The sequence below is a fragment of the Mus pahari genome, chromosome 5 (genome assembly GCF_900095145.1).
Source record: "Mus pahari chromosome 5, PAHARI_EIJ_v1.1, whole genome shotgun sequence".
NCBI classification, from domain to species: Eukaryota; Metazoa; Chordata; class Mammalia; order Rodentia; family Muridae; genus Mus; species Mus pahari.
In genome coordinates this window covers 100,513,103-100,530,680 of record NC_034594.1, presented here as the reverse complement: position 1 = coordinate 100,530,680, position 17,578 = coordinate 100,513,103, and the positions used below count along the sequence as shown (strand labels likewise).

General features: G+C 43.0%; 1 protein-coding gene across 1 annotated transcript in view; it reads left to right on the top strand.

Moving 5' to 3' along the window:
* The window catches only part of Nckap5 (NCK associated protein 5), an 809,936-nt gene that overhangs the window by 735,367 nt on the left and 56,991 nt on the right, over window positions 1–17,578 (top strand). The window contains exons 15-16 of the mRNA XM_021198000.2: window positions 4,030–4,344; window positions 8,619–8,755. Coding sequence (XP_021053659.1) covers window positions 4,030–4,344; window positions 8,619–8,755 — 452 coding nt within the window. The remainder of the gene's footprint in view (window positions 1–4,029; window positions 4,345–8,618; window positions 8,756–17,578) is intronic.

Genomic DNA, 17,578 nt, shown 5'->3' with positions numbered 1-17,578 from the left:
GTGTGTGTGTGTGTGTGTGTGTGTGTGTACATGTGTCTGCGTGTGCATGTCTGTGCTCAGGAGTCTCAGTGAGTATGCATGTTAATATGGTTTGTGAACATATGCATGTAGGTAGGTATGTGCTTACGTGTGTGGAGATCAGTGGCTGACAGTGGATGTCTTCTTCCACTGCCTTCCACCTTATTACTTTTATGTAAGGTCCCTCAGTGAGCCTGAAGCTCACCAGTTAGTCTAACAGTCCAGGGAGCTCCAGGGGTCCTCCTGTCTCCACCCTCCCAACTCTGTACCTCCACACCCAGATTTTTGCAAAATTCAGATCTCCATACTTACCTGGCAGACATCCCTAAATGAGGTGTCTCCCAGCACATAAATAGGGATTTTGTATCTAATACCTGGATTTGAACATTTAAAAGCCCCATAGGAGACATTTCTCAAAACCTTTCCTTCCTGCCACCATCCGGTCCCTGCTTGTCCCTGAGCTACTCTTGACTTCTCCAATAAGGTCACTCCCTTCATTTCTGAAGACTGTGCCAGAGAGACTCCTAAGCTGAATCATTTTAGAGAGGTCCTTTCGGATATGCCTGTATCTTGTTCTGAGAAAAGAGAGCCCACCCATCCCTTTGCAAACGGGACACCCCCAGTGTGTTCACTGTGTCAGAAAAGGAAGATTGTGAGCCCATTACTTTGCAAGATTCCTTCATTTCCTGCTGCTGACCAGCCGCAGTGCATCCCTGATGTTCTGGGATGAGGAGTGCTCCAGCAGCCTGTGACCTGAGAGCTGGAATTCTTTTCAGAGAGTCATCTGGTTCTTGTCCTGTTTTGGCTTTGAAATGACTAGGCTTCCATGCCCCCACGTCATCCCGTGAAACTCCTGGAGGTTGTCGGCAGTGGCAGGTATAGGGGTTTGCATTTAGAGACCAATAGGAGACAAATGGGGCAATGGGAATACGTGAGAGAATGAGCCAAGGCCTGAGATGTAATTGTTGACCTGGGAAGACTGAAGCCTGCTGGAACACTGAATGATCCAACCCTTGAACTCATTAGCGAGGCACCTTTGGTAGCCACGTTCACAAATACAGATATGAACTTGACATCTGTCTAGGGCAAGACCAAGTCAACTCATTGAAAATTCCAAGCAGGCTTGGTCCTGTGAACTTTGTTCTTCCTACAGCCATTTAATTATTTTATGAGTTCTTACAATTCTCTGAGAGGGGAAAAAAAAATAACTTGCCTCAGAAGTACAGTATCCAACACTTTTTACAGTTGCAGTCTTTCTGTGAACTACAGGAAACTAATAGCACTTTAAAGAAACTACAGAAAAAATGCATCAGCACTTTCAATACAATCCTGGCTTCCCAAGGTACACGGATTCTGAAGGAATTTGCTTGAGGGTGAAACTCTGGCATCTGCCTGAGCCCCTGCCTGTCCACAGCTCATTTCATCTGTTCTTACACAGGACACCTTCACGTCCTCCACACTGGCCATCTGGGATCTTTAAAAGTTAAAAAGGAAATGTTGTTATTAGCAAGTGGGTTCTGAGTTTGTCTATGCACATAGCCCTCTGAGAACTTAGGAATTCAAAGAGCCCGGTTTACCGCTGTGGTCTGGCAATACTTTGTGCTAATGGGGAAGGAAACGAGAGGATAGAGGCCAGAAAATTCCAGTCCAATGGCACCAGACATACAGTTCTTCCCTCTTTCATTCTGGACCCCAAATTTGCCCTCAGTCCTATTGTCTGCAACTGCCACTAGGTCTTTATCAGAGACCTAGCAGAAATATCCAGACTTAGGGAGTGGAGGTCTCTGAAAGAAAAGCTGATAGTTTGGTTCCCTTTGCAGTGTCTGAATGTGTGAGTGCATATATGTGTATAAACATGTGGAGGCCCAAAGTTTGATTTCAGATATATTCCTCAGTGGCTCTCCCCATTATCATTCATATGAAGCTGGAAACTGAGCTGCACTCCCTTCAGTATATCCTGTAAAGGCTGAAGCCCCTTTTTATACAGGGACACTGCTTCTGTATTAGATACCTCTCTGTTGCTTTGACAAACTGCTATGACCCAGGCAAGTCACATTAGGAAGAGTTTATTTGGGCTTACAGTTACAGGGAGGTGAAAGTCCCTCTTGGCAAGCAGGCATAGTAGCAAGTGACAGGCATGGCAGCAGGAGATGAAAGATGAGAGTTCACTTCTCAACCATAAGAGTATGCAGCAGAGAGCATGACTTGGAACTGTGGCAAGACGACTTACGCACAAAGCCCAGCCCTGGTGTTGGTGTTAGAGTTTTTCTAAAAAGGCTCCACCTCCCAAAGGTTCTATGACCCTCCCCTCCAAATGGCACCACCGGCTGAGACAAGTATTGGAATGCTTGAGCCAGTGTAGGGAATGTCTCTTTTAAACAACAGCGTCCTAAATTCCAAAATCATTTTCCTTTTGTTTTTACCTCTGTAGTGAAAAGTCCTCAGTATGCTACTCCTTACAATGAAGAAGTTTCAGGACAAGAAGGGGTGATGAGCATATTAGAGCTTGGGTACTAATTGATGGTTAAATGAGATTGTGTGCAACATGTATAGATGCCTCTCTGGTCTGTCCTAACATGTAATCAGCACACTGAGCAGTTGACCCATGGTGCCATTTATTATCTCATTCTTTTCTATCCTGCAGTATGACAGTGCCAGACTAGATTTCAGAGATTTGTTAAAAAACAAATTTTAATACATGCGGCAGCCTACAGCTTGAGCCCTGTCTTATGCAGAGACCCCCACTCTGTAATGCTGTACTGCAAGGCACGGTGCTGTAAAGCACTGGAGCTATGGCAGCTGATAACATAAATATTATGTCATAGTTATTCCATCCCACACTGGGTTCTAAACAGTGCTAAGCTGCACTGCCTACCCATTGCTAGACTTACAAGAGACTCATAAGATGACAACAAAGACATTTCATTCTGAGATTTTATCATATGATCAGAAACAATATGTGACAATCATATTTTGGAGTCTTATCTCATTAGCTTTAGTAAACCACATTTCCATCTTAGAAATTAAGAACTAAACTACATAAACTTCTTATGAAAATAAGATATAATTTACTGAATGTGTCATATACATGGTAAATATGTATATGGTAAAATATATATGATATATATGCATAATTGAAGACAGCAGACATTGACTTCTAGACTTTACACACACACAAGTACACAGATACACACAAACACACATATCACATGGCTATTGCTGCTCTGACCCGTAAGCACATTTGGAATAAACTGCCATCCCTGTCTAATCTAGAGGCGGAGGACTGAGCCAGCTACCGAATGGTGATCATTCACACAGGAGACACGCCATCCCCTTTGTCAGAACAGCACTCCAGTCTGTTACATGAGCTCATTACTCACTTTATTTCAGTTAATAAACTTCACCTAATTGAAGCTGTATGAGTCCCAGACTGAAATAAAGATAATCAAAAATAATCGTCGGTCTCTAACGGCGGCTCCTTTCTCTATCATCACTCTGGAGACCCATCTAGTGTACATGGGCATGCAACTGTGGCCACCCACCATGGACCGTTAAGTGGAGGAGACAGTTTCATATTCAGTTAAAGCTCATCTTCATGCAACTCACTGGATATTTAATATACTGCTTTCAAATGTTCCCTTTGTCTTTTACATTATTAATTATCAGTATTAGTATTGTGTGTGCGTATCCACACAGTGTCGGGGGGGGGGGCAGGAACATGTAGGCCATAGTGGGCATGTGGAGGACAGAGGACCACTTTGTGGCGTTGTTTTCTCTCCTTCCACCTTCACATGGGCACATGCAGGTCACCAAGCTTCCAAAAGGAGTAAAGGCCTTTTCCCACTGAGCCATCTCACCTGCCCTAGCCTTTATCTAAATCCTAAATAGTTCCCTCAGAGTGCCTCCTTTCCTCAGGATTGCATCCAAATCGCAACCTTCTTATCTTCTGTTCGCAAGCCTCAGGGATTGGCCTGTCTCTAAGTCTCTAATTTCCCTCTGTTTCTCTGTCAGAATCCAACTGCCAGATGAGAACACTGGACAGCGGGATTGGAACCTTCCCCCTCCCAGACTCAGGAAACCGCTCAACGGGACGATACACATGCCAGCAGGACTCTCCAGAGGACCCTGATGCCCTCCTGCCTCTCCAGCCAGCCCCTTCCATGGCATCCTCTGCCACAGCCCAAACCCTTGACCGCAAAGTGCCTTCTTCCACAGACAGCCAGAGCTCCCCAGAGTCCATGATCATCCATTCCATGTCTGACCCCAGCATGCTGGCCATAGAGATGAGAGCCTCACAGAGTCACCTCCCCAAACCTCCCTCCTCAGGTAAAGTGCCATCTGCTTTTCTATATGATTGAGTGTCCTCCCACCCCCATAAAAGCATGTTTCCATAAGAGCATGTACCTGTGAAACTACCCAAGCAAGTCACTCAGTCTACTGCCACAAGTCACTCAGTGACCTCTGCCCCACTGAAATGCAGACTGTCGTAAATCTCTGCATACCCTCAACCAAACAGTGGAACAACACCTGGAAGACCTTGTCAGGGACGGGGGAGATGGCTCAGTGGATAAAGTGCTTGAGTTCACAAATGCTAGAACTACAGTGCAATTCTTGGAACTCATGTTTAAAAAAAAAAAAGCATGCCTGTAATCTCAGAGCAAGAAAGTTAGAAAAAGGCCAATCCCGAGGGCTTGTTGGACAAATCAGCTCAGTCCAAGATAGTGAGAGATAGATCCTTTGCAAGGTACCTGAAGAGCAAAGCCAGTTTCTGTCTGTTCTCTGCACGACAGAGTACACACACGTGTATGGATAAAAGCACACACACACAAACACAAGCATGCACAACCCCCCCAATAAGAACATATACATACTCAAAAACATATGCACATATACTAATGGACAAAATGACATCAACTTTTAATGTTATGTTAAGGCGTGAACATTCATAGAGGAAACATTATACCAATAGATGACCTCATAAATTTATGAAGAAGTGAATCATGCAGGGTATGTTCGTGGGATCTTATCCTAAACAATAACTCCACATAGAATATATTGAATATAGGGGCTAGAGAGATGATACAGCAGTTAAGAGTGTATACTGTTCTTGAAGAGGACCCAAGTTCAGTTCCCAGAACCTTCATTGGGCAGTTTACAACACTCTACAACTGTAGCTCCAGGGAACCCAATACTGCACTCATGTGTGCATACCTGAACAGAGACACATCTATATGCATACCTAAAACCTAAAGAAATCTTTTTAAAAAGGATAAATTGAATATAGAACAATTTAGCCCCAGTACATTGATGTTCCTGAAATGTATGCCCTCTACCCAGAAACTTTGAGTCTCCCGACATATTTCTGCCTCGTTCCCGTACATTTCCATGCTGCTGAACTATAGAGACTCAACTTGATTGATCAAGATTGTGGGTTGACTACAGAGGAAAGTAGCTCGCCTTTCCGTGGAGACCTGCCTGCAGCCAGTGGAAAGAAGCTATTATGATTAAAGACAAGGCCAGGCTGAGGGTCAAAGGTTTTCTTTTCATTGTTCCCGCGATTAAAAATATTTATTGCACACCAGGATGATGCTCAATACTTCCTAACATGCGGATTCTATGGCTCTGACAATATGTGTATAAACACAACACTTAGGCCTGTGAGCCTAAATGCTTTTGTTTATGGCTAGAAGATCAGAAAGGAGCTGTGTGTGGAGGTTATGCTATGGGTGTCTGAGAAATTAGAAGAGAAGGCTGTTAATTAAACAGGTTTGAGTGGACTCTCAGACTGTCCCTGTGACTAAACTCTTCACACATTAATAGCAATGGCCAAGGGGCCTCATCAGGACTCACGCTCCTTCCAAGCCAAGGTTACATTTTTAAAGGCCGTAATGCATATTATTTTTGAAATAAGTGCAGTGTTAATTAATGGCACAGCCACCAGAGCTTCAGGGGCGAAATCTTAGTTATAGATTATGTGCTCTATGCCTGAATAGTCGCATGTGTGACCTCAATTCAGCAGCGGGCTGCCGAGTAGACTCCATGATTAAACACTGTCATTATAACAAATTGAATAGAAACCACAAGCTTTGAATTGCTTCGTAAGAAGGGGACAGGAAGGAGATTGTTCTGATCTTGCCACTTACATTCACTGCATCCAAATCCCAAGGGTTGTGTCTTAATTAAATTGTCACAAAGAGTTGTAAAAGGTGGTATATGGGAGAGAGTGAGGTGAGCAGACAGGAGGCCGGCTTGGGGTCGCCCATCCTGAAGTTTCCTGTCTGTGACATCCACAGAAGCAAGGCTGCTCTCTGATGCTTTCCTTAGTGACCATTTGTTAGGTGAGAAATTGTGCAGTGCAGAAGTTTCAGGAGCGAAACAAGAAGGAAAATAGGATTCCATTTCCTTCCTTCCCAGCAGCCACTTCCTGCGTGATTTACACAGGTGAGCGTAGCCTTTTTCTTATCCCCATTTCAAACCTGGAGGCATCTGAACACATCCCACAGTGTTGATGGAAGCATCACTAACTATCTTTTCCTTACCCGAAGAAGTTGCTGTGGAGGGCTGTGTGGCATGTTCTCTTGATAATTAGGGTTTATTTTGAAAACTTATTTTTTTGAAGTTTTCATACAAGAATATATTGTGTGTCCTGCCTACTCTTCCTCATAATCCCTCCCCCTTTCCCTTCTCCCTGAGTCCCCGTGGCCAACTACACACTTTCCTTTCTATATTTATGCCATCTGTGAATATATAACTCTGTGTAGCTGTAGAAAATCTAAGAATCTTTCTGAGATTGGCACAATTGGCTTAAAATTTATTTCTGGTTGCCTTATTTTCCAGAAAATTGCTCACTTTCATTTTGCTTGTGTATGTTTCATTTGATGTACCATGTCTATGTATGTATGTGTCTATGTGTATATGTTTATCCACCTATATTTATAGACATATATGCTATAATGGGGTATTCACTTATAGAACACCTTCCTTCATCATTCTGGAAGGGGAATTCCTATTAGGATCCTTCAGCTTCATCTACAAAAGCATGGAAAAATGTGCTCAATTTCACTAACCATCAGAGAATTACAAGTCAAAAACAAATAATTTCTATCCTACCCAATTAGAATAACAAGTAACAGTAAATGCTGATGAGGATGTAGGCTCTAGTTGGGAACCTTTTTCCACTGCTAGTGGGAATGTAAGAGTTCAGCTGCTGATCAAGTCAGTATGGGGATTCCTCAAAAGAACAAATAACTCTTCCCTATGACCCAGTTATCCCACTCCTGGGTATTTCTCCAAAGGACTCCAAGACAACACATCACAGAGACCCTTGTAGATCCATTTGCACTGCAGCTCTAGGTACAAGGGCTAAGTCATGGAACCAACCTAGATGTCCATCAACAAAAGAATGGGTAAACAAAATGTGGGGTGTATATACCATGGGGTTATTTTCATGTACAATGAATAACAGAGCCGTGCCATTTCCAGGGAAAATGTATGAAACTGTAGGTAAGCATACTAAGGGAATGCAGCCTTTCTCAGGAAGGAAAATATCTTATGTTTCTTTTGGTTTGTGGTTTATAGCTTTTTATGTAGATACATGCAGTCATGTGTGTATGGTTGTATATCTGTGTGTTTGTTGACATTAAAGGTGAAGCTGTAGGGACATAAAGGGTACTAATGAGAATAATGAGAGACCAGAAGTGGTTGGTAAGGAAGGACGAGGAAGACTATGCTTAGCACATAATAAATATGTGCACAAAGCTTTATAAACAACTGCAAAGGAAAACAAGGCCCTGCTGCTCAATCATGTTTGGGAAAGGCTGAAAATATCAGATCCTTTCCATGGAAGTTTATTAGCTCAGTGAGGTATTAATCCACTGAATTAGTTCTTTTCTCATTGATGTGATAAAATACCCAGATGAAAGCAACTTAACAGAGAAAGGATTTATTTTGGTCCACAGTTCCAAGGAGATGCAGTCCATCAGAGCAGGATAGACATGACAGTTGGGAGGGAAGGTGTGGCAGCAGGAGCATGAGGCTGGCTGGTCACATTGCAGCCACACTTGGGAAATGGAGAACAGGGAGTGGGAGCAGGCTATGAAGCATCAAGGTTTCTGCCTTGTTACCCACTCCCTCTAGTTGGGAACAACCCCTTTAAAGGTTCAGTCACCATCCCAAACAACACTCCCAGCTGGGACCAAGTGTTCCATGCACCAGCCTCTGGGGGCATTCTCATTCAAATCAGTATTCCTCATTGATTAAAATGCATTTGAAAGATAGCCTTAAGTGCCCTAATGGTTTGCTTATTGAACCCTTTTTAATCTGGAAAGTCTCAACCTGTTATGAAAGATGCCAGGTCCCAAGGCAATATGCTTTAGGTCTTGTCTGAAGATATGTATACACAGTTATGGAAATATTTGGACAACTCAGGCTCATATAGGGTACACAATGTCAGGAGACCCAACTTTCCCTGTTTTCAAACCTTCATATTATTGTTAAGTGTATCCCTTTCTTTTCCCTAAATTTGTTAAAGATTGGCAAAAACTTGTTGTTTGCTTTTTGTTCTGTTTTGTTTTGTTTTTAATGTACCTTCCCTCCTTTAGGAAAACCTAGTTTTGAAAAGCAAAATGGAGCAGAGTCAAAGGCTCACACTGGCCCATCATTCGAATATACTGAGGATGCAGTGGCAAGTGAGCCCCTTTCAGGATGGAGGGGCGAAGACGCTACTACTGAGACCCAGGTGAGGGGTGCCATCTACCTGTCCTGATTGTAAAATTTGAGCTCATTGAATCCTATAGAGATATATTTAATTTTAAATCAAATCTTGCATTGGTTTGCCAAGTCTGTATCAGTTACTTTTCTCATCCCAATGATAAAATACCTGACAGAAATAATGTAGGGAAGAATAGGTTCATTTTGGCTGAGAGTTTCAAGGGATTTCAGTCCACAATAGTAGGAGGGCAGGGTGGGATGGTTCCTTCCCAAGGCAGCAGAAGCTGAGGGCTACAACTTCTTCACCTGGTGGCAGCTGAGAGGCAGGGGGGGGGAGGGAGAGAGAGAGAGAGAGAGAGAGAGAGAGAGAGAGAGAGAGAGAGAGAGAGAGAGAGAGAGAGGCGCTGAACCTTCAAATCACACATGTAGCCCAGCGAACCACCTGCACTGTCTACTTCTGAAACACTCCATAATCCCCTATTGTGTTTTCATTTTGATTTCTGTGGCAAAAGGCAACTCTGGAAGGGGCATATTTGGTCTACAGTTTCAGATGATATCCCATTATTTCAGGGAAGTCAAGGCAGGAACTAAAAGCATTACCATATCTGTAGGGCAAAGAGAGAGTAAATGGCTGGATCCATACTTCCTCGCATCTCCTCTCTTACACATTCAGGAACTCCTGCCTAGGGAATGATGCCACCCACACTAATCTAAGTCTTTTTTACACCAAATTAACAATTAAGGCATTCTTCTACACACATGCCCACAGACTTTCTGGTTCTAAATAATTCCTCACAGAGACTCTCTACTCAGGTAATTTTAGATTCTGTCAAATTCTCTTAAAATTAAACAGTACATCCCTCAAAATACTAACTGGAGACATGGTCTATGTAGGGTTCAGTGTACATCCAGCTCATAACAGCATAGAAATTTTCATCTATGTCTTATCCTCTACCCAGAATTAATATTAAATTGAAAGAGTATACAGTCAGCAATTGCTTATTTTTTAAAAGTCATCTTCCTTTGGGGGAACAGAAAAAAAGTTATAAACAGGGCAAACAATGTTCTTTTTTTCCGAGGTTCTGTGCGATTGAACCATGTGACCTGCTTTTCTCATGACTTCTAAGAAGCAAGGGACAAAGGGATAAGATTCAGATCAATGAGGAATTCTTAGATGTTCTTCAACCTGGACACACCAGGCAATGACTCTCCAGTGGAACATTAAGATGTTTCTGATGATCCAGGGTGTATTCAAAGAAAAGCACATAGCAAATCACAGTGTGTTGAGTTCATCTGTGAGGAAATGCTGACTGACAGATCTCCTATAGCCCAGATCAGTCTCGAATTCATTATATAGTTGAAGATGATCTTGAACTCTTTCTCTCCTTGTCTCTGTCCCCTGAGTGTAGGATCACAGGCATGTGCCACCACACTTGGTTAATGTGAGTCTGGGGATGTTACCCAGGACTTTTTTGCGCACAATCCAAGCACTGTCCCAGATGAGCTACATTGCCATCCCTGAATATACGTATTTCTAAGTATTTTTGAGATTATAATACAATTCATCATTCCCTCCCTTTTTCTTCCCTCCAAAACCCTATCATGTACTCTCCCTTGCTCACTTTCAAATTCGTGGCCTTTTTTTTTCTTGAATTTCTCATAAATATATGGTGTGTGTGTGTGTGTATGTGTGTGTGTATACACAGAGTTATTCCAAAACATACACACGTGATATTATGCAGAATGAGCAGGTGATATTTATATATTTAAGAATATGCATATTTTTAAGTACTGAAAGAGAATGATTTTTCTACTGCCAATTCTGCTTCAAAGAGAAAGCTAGTCAGGGAGGTTGAACTTCACAAGCACACTGTTCACAGTGGTGCAAGTAACCAGCTGAGCTACATCCCTAGCCCGTCAGGTCCCTTCTTTGCATCCTGTCAAATGTAACAAAACATATCACCTCCTCCCTAGAGCCCCACCTCCCTGTTCACAAAGTACCAAAGTAAACATAAATCTTTTCTTTCAGGGTTGCTTTCTTTTGCATGACTGAAAAATGTTAAGAGTCCACTTGTTAGCATAGAGTCAGCCCACAGATGCAGGATTTAGGAGCTGAGTAGGTGGCCCAGTGGGTGAGGGAGCAGAGAAGTTGTTTTGTAGCTTTGTTTCCACAGAGCTACCCTCTCTAATTTGCCAAAAAAAAAAAAAACAAATATTCCTTCCCTACATGTGCAGTCAGGGCCTTGTGCACCATGAAAGTAGGCACAAAGGAGATAGAAAACAGGAGAAGCCAATAGATCCATGTAAGCTGAGGGAAGGACTGTAGCATGACAGCAGAGAAGCCTAACCTCTGTTTGCAAGGCAGAGCCTTAACACTGGATGTTGCCCCGGTGCCTGGGTTACTTAAAAGCAAATAATATACACTTGAACCACCAATAGCTTTGATAACTTACAGAAGACAAACCACAATATTGGGCATGTCAACATCCATTGTGGAGGGGAGAAAGCAGGCCATGAGGCCCCACCTCTCTCTGAAGAGCTATAGGAATTTAATAGTTGGTGGGGAAAGGAGAAACATATTCTTTAGTGGCGTAGCCAATGGTAAGGTGCCCATTCTAGTAAATGACCCACCACCAGCATTCTCAGCCTTGCTCCTGAAAACATCCCCTCATCCACACATCTCTATGGAACCCCTGACTCAGGCTCATGGAAGGAACCCTGGGTAAGGGAGAGGAGAGACATAGAAGAGAAGGGAGAGTTCTTGGGAAGAGGAAACAGGTCTCTGGAGTGAGAGGGGGTGATAGAGGGTCAAGGGGTGAATATGATCAAAGTACATTATATACATGTGTGGAAATGCCACAATGAATCCCATCATGTAAGTAGTGTGTACACACAAAAGAAAACAAAACCGGCTGGAGGTGAGCACCTGACGGATCCCGGTGACCATTCTCAACTCTTCTGCTAGTCAGCTCTCTGTGACTGCAGCAAAATGACAAGTAGCCCTGCAGCCTAGTAGGGTAGCTCACGTCATAATCCCAGCTACTTCAGAGGTCAGCACTGAGGAAATCGAGATCAAAGTGCAGCCTGAGCAATATAGTCAAGACCCTGTCTCAAAACTGGAGACCCAGGCTTAGGGCATAACTCAGTAATAGAACACTTGCCTATGAAATGGCTGAGCATTTAATTCCAAGACCAAAGTAATCATTATTGTCCACTTACAAAGAAAAGATGTCTAGTCCTTGATAAGTTGGGACTGTGGAAGAAAACACAACTTGGGCAGGAAGCATGGGATAGGGCAAAATTGCTTACCTCATGTTTGGGATGTGAAAGGAAGAGGAAGGAAATGCCTCCCTCTATCCTGATTCTTCAAGGCATTGCTCTAATGACTTTATACCTCCCTAGACACCACCTCTTGAGTGTTTCCACCAGCTCCCAATGGACTCCAACTGGGAACCATGCCATTACCACACCAGCATTTGAGAGACAATCCAGAGCCAAGTCAGCAAGCCCTGGCATGTTATGAAACAAAACAAAACAAAACGAAACAAAACAAAACAAAAAAGCAAAGCAAGCTGAATCTCCTTTGCTCTGTAGGAAGCTGCCCCTGCCTCCCAAGCGTCCCATCTCCTCTGAATGCCATGCACTGTCACGTCAGAGGCTCCAACAGTGTGCTTGGCTCTTCATTCCCTTGCCCCAGTTTGACCATTTCACAATCTTGCTAGCTTCCCTCCCACATATGTCTCAGATCTGCCACTTATTCACCACCTCTGCCCCTAGCACAGCCAAAGTCCCTAGCTGGGTTATATGGCCCCATTGTCTTCTTCTCTACCTTACCCATGCCCCAGCCCATTCATGATTTACATTGCCACCAATGCACTGTCCCCCAAATGCAGTATATCATGATGTGGCCTCTTTGCTTAAAGCTTCCCAGTACATCTTCCTTACTCACAAAGTCCCAGGAGATTTGACCTCCAAACTCATCAATCTGCATATATTAAATATATACATTTTTTTTTGAAAATCATACCTCAATGAAGTGAGTTCAATGAAGTGAATTTTTTACTTTAGCTTTAGGTTTTCATGAATGTGTATATTTTCTGTTGAGCATATGCCTCCTGTAGTCTCCTTGGTTACCCTTGCCCCTCTGATTAGAGACCTTCGTTCTCTAGACAGGCTTACTTCACATCATATATAGATACATGATTTCATATTTTCATATAAAACCTGAGAACTACAGCTAAGAGAAAAATATATGATATTCGTCTAAGACTAGCTTCATGAGCAGGATATGATTATCTCCAGATGCATCCATTTCTCTCTAAATCTCCTAACTTCCTGCTGTTGTATGGCCAAGAAAAATTCCATATGCACGTATACCACGGCACCTATTCCTCTTTGTTAGATGGCCAGGTTGGTTTCATAACTTAGCTATAGTAAATGATGCTGTAGTAAACACTGATGTCTTGTGTATCTCTGTGCTGACTAAGTAAATACCCTGAAGTAACACAGCTGGGTTCCACTTTTAGGTGTTTTGGGGAACATTCCATAGTGGCTAACTAGTCTATATTCCCTCAGTGGTTTTGAAGCAAACTACAGGAGCAAGGTGAGGTACAGTTCCCCCTTTGCCCTGGGACTTTGCCAGGGAAATGTGATTTCAAACAAACAAACAAACAAACAAACAAACAAACCCAGCCACTTACCACTTATTTCTTTCTGAGAGTGACAGCAGGGCACTCTAGCAGGGAGAGTCACATTTGCATAAAAAATGGTCCATCTGAGGCTCTGGAGGCTGAGTATGTTACCTCTGTGCCATTTCTATGGAATCTATTGTTTAGTCTTCCTCTGTAATACAGCGTGCAACAGAATTGTTTGCATCCCAGTATACAGACTCTAGCATACCTATCGGTACTGACAAATCCCCTCAGAAAGGCTAGTGGCTTCTTCAGGTTTTTCTCATCCATTCCTCCTGAGAACTTTATAAAGATGTCTTCTTGTCTTGATTTTATAGATGAGGAAACCAAGCACCCCTAACCTGACACTTACTGCTCAGGGTTCACCGAGCTGGATCCTCTTACCGGAATCTCAAAAGGGCTGGAGATTCTGTGCCCCTTCCGGAAAAGAATAGTGTCATGTCTCAGAGAAAGCCCTGGGGCAAAAGCTGATATGCTCTAAAAATCTGCTTATTGAATAAATAAATGTCTGGCTGATGAGCCACATTCATTGATGTTGATTAATACTGGTTTTAAGATATACTTTGTAATGACATTCTCAGTTATTTCTGGTAAAATAATACATTAAGTTCCAGACCGTAGTCAATCAGGTGGCCCCCTGGTCAGCGGATCACAAAACAAAATGAACAGAAATGAGTCCAGGAGAGAGATTTGTGAGGAGATGTGGGGGTAGAGAGAATGCTGGGAGATGAGAGAGGGTGGGTGTGAGGATGTTCGCCGTGTCTTGTGTATGTGTGTGGAATTGTCTGAGAACATGCTTTTACCACACGCTGGAGCACAGTTTAATTACCAGGGACTACAGCCTTAACAAAAACCAAACTACCCTGTTCTCTAGAAGCCACGGACTGTCCATAGCTCCTCAGTTAGGGGAGGAGAGCTCTGGAAACCTCTCCCCACTCCATGATGGAACGTGGAGTGACTTGATCTTCTAGACACAACCACTGTAAGTTCATTCCAGAAGACTGGTTTTCTCCAGCCCTCTTCTCCAACCTCTGCCTCTTACAGTGTGTCTCTCTTCTGTGGTGACTTGCTACTATTATCAGGATTTTGCCTGCACTTATGCAGGAACACCACAAGCATACGATTATCCATGGAGGCCAGAAGAGTACGTTAGATCCATTGGACCTGGAGTAAGACACTCTGTGGATGTTAGGAACCAAGCCCAAGTTCTCTGGAAAAATAGCAAATGCTCTCACTCACTAACCTATCTCTCTATCCCCAGTGAATAAATATTAATTTGATAATTATTTTTTGCATTTCTATGAAAGTTGGATAATTTTCCCAAAATGATATTTTAAAAGTTTATTTTTAAAGTTTATTTTAAAATATGATTTTGGGAAATGTCTCTAATCTTTAATTCTCTAATTTAAGTCTCTAATTCTTTAACAGGGGACCCTAAAATATACATTGGCTTTTGCACTGCCTCCCCACACCAGTTCTTTGTTTTGTTTTGGTTATTGTTGTTGTTGTTGTTGTTGTTTCGTTGTCCTGTACTAAGCTGAATGCACTGTAGGCTGGGGACATGTTCAGTTGGGAATGTGCTTGCCATGCAAGCAGGGAACCTGAGTTCAAAACCCAGAACCCTTGTCTTAAAAAGCAAGCAAACCCAGAATGCTGTCATAGTCTTAGAGTTAGGATGGTAGAGACAGGCAGATCCCTCAGGATTACTGACTGCCAGCCCAGCTTCTTGGTATGTTCCAAGCCAGAAAAAAAAAAAAAAAAATCCTGTCTATAAAAACAGGGTGAACACGTCCAGTAGACTGGTGCCTGAGGCTGACCTCTGGCTTACACGTGCACACATACTCTTGTGTACACGTACTGATACACTAAAGCACTCCACACATGAACAAGCATAGCCATGTGCACACATAAAATTGCTTCTTCATGTCAGCCCCTACTGTGGTCTACAGTTCACTACAGTGCAGTGCTTCTTGGAAGAGGACTCCCTGCTTCTCACAACCCATGCACACAAAATGCTGTGGTTAGGCGAAATAATCAAAGCGTTGAGCCTGGGTTCCCATGGCCACCTGACAGTGCCCACCTCATCAAGCCTTGGTTTGCTGAACAAGAAGTACATTTTCTTCACTTCAAAGTAATTACATCCAACAAATTACAAAGAGCGGGGCCAGTTGAGTTAAAAACAATTGGTTTTGCAGTAATTAGAAGAGCACCAGAAAATGATGACTGTGGAGCAATATTGAAAGGGACGCTGAGCGATGAGGGCCCTGCTTCCACTCCATTCTTCAGTGTGAATATTTAGAGATTCACAACTAATTATGCAGAGATGATGAATTTTAAAAACCCTGCCACCATGCCTTCCCAAGGCCAAAGGCTGGCTATTAATAGAGCTATCAGATTTTGCTGTATTATAGAGAATTCACACAAAGTTGCATCTATTTTAAAGTGCTCATCTGGGACATCACTTAAAGATGACGAATCTGTATAATGTGCAGAATCAGCACTGGGTCGAACTAAAATCCAAACTTATTATAATCATCCCAGATTTTCCCAGTCAGATCTGTTGTTTAAATGGACTCTACAGGTAAGAGCTATCTCAGTTCATGACATTGAACTCAGGTCCCAGGAGAATGGAGACAGAAATATTCCTGGAGCACATTGTCTCCCTCCACATGTGCTGAGATTACAGGCACCAGCACACGGATATAGTTTTTACCACTATTATTTTTTTAATTATATGTATTTATGTATTTCTGTTTGGGAGACATGTACATATGAGTATGGATGCTTCCAGAGGCTAGACACACTGGATACCCCAGAGGTTGGAGTGATAGATGGCTGTAAGCCACCAGTTATGGGTGATAGAAACCAAACTCAGGTCTTCTAGAAGAGCAGTACTGAACTATCTCTCCAGCATGCCTCAACACACACACACACACACACACACACACACACACATACACATGTTTTTATCTTAACAGCAGACTCTGAGAATTGGCCTGAACTCTTCATGCCTACAAGGCAAGCTTTTTATCAACTGGTTTCTCTCCAGCTCAATTTGCTCTATTTTTGACAAGTCCACTCTAGCTCAAGGGGAATGGGCATGAAAAGCGACATGCAGGGTTTTATTACCTCACATGCGACATGGGAAGTACTAACCGTGACCAGCCGTCTGCTCTGAGACCCTCACCAGAACTAGGGACTCCAGTGTCTCTGCATCAGCATTTAGGGACCTTCAGAACACCAAGTGCCTTTCTGTTGCTCACGCTGAATCTCTGCCACTTTGAGGCTTGGTGTTTCCAGTGGCCCAAGGTGTCACACACAATAATGAAACAAACAAAAGCAATCCAGCCAGTTTCCCGAAGTCATGTGGTCAGGAAGGAGCTATCAGAGAGAACCCACTGTGCCCTCAGACAGGCTGGAGAGGAGAAGCTGCAGCATGACCTGCATTTAATTACTTGAGCAGCATGCACATCCTAAGGCCCTTAAGAAAGCAAACGCAGTGATAGACAGAATGAGTTTACCTTCCTGTCCAAAGAGCAACATGCCGTAGCAAGGACATCACTCAATTAAATTGGACTGCGGGAGATGAAGGCAATGGAGGCCAAGCCTGGGAACCCTAATGAGACATTTGGAGGGGAGAGATGCAACCCCCCAGAGTTTGTCCCCTTTGATGGACACTTTTGACCTTCTGTCATTACCATAGCACCCCCAGTGTTTCGCACCTTGATTTTGAACATACTGCAGCTCAAAACATTTAAAAAGAATCTTTTAAATAGAAAGGAAAAAAAAATCAGTCCTTGGTTAATAGGAGCTAGGTATGTGTTGGGGTTGGCATGGGGGCCCTCAGGTCATATTTAGTGTGGATCTTTGGCTGCTAGGACTGAAAGAATACAGACCATAGAAATGAAACTAAAAAGAAAGCGAAGAAGATAGGATGTGCCTTCTTTTGTACTCAAGCAGATTCTTCCCCTCTGGTTCCTGTGAGCAGAACACCATGGAGCGTGGAATGATAAGAGCTAGAGGTGTCACTTCTGGGTACCCCAACATTTATGCAATCCTGGCCATGTGGTCAAGGATCACTCATCTTATACGCAGTTTATCTTATACATAATCCACACAATGCATTGAGAGCTCACACCCAAACACCAAGCCACTAAGTT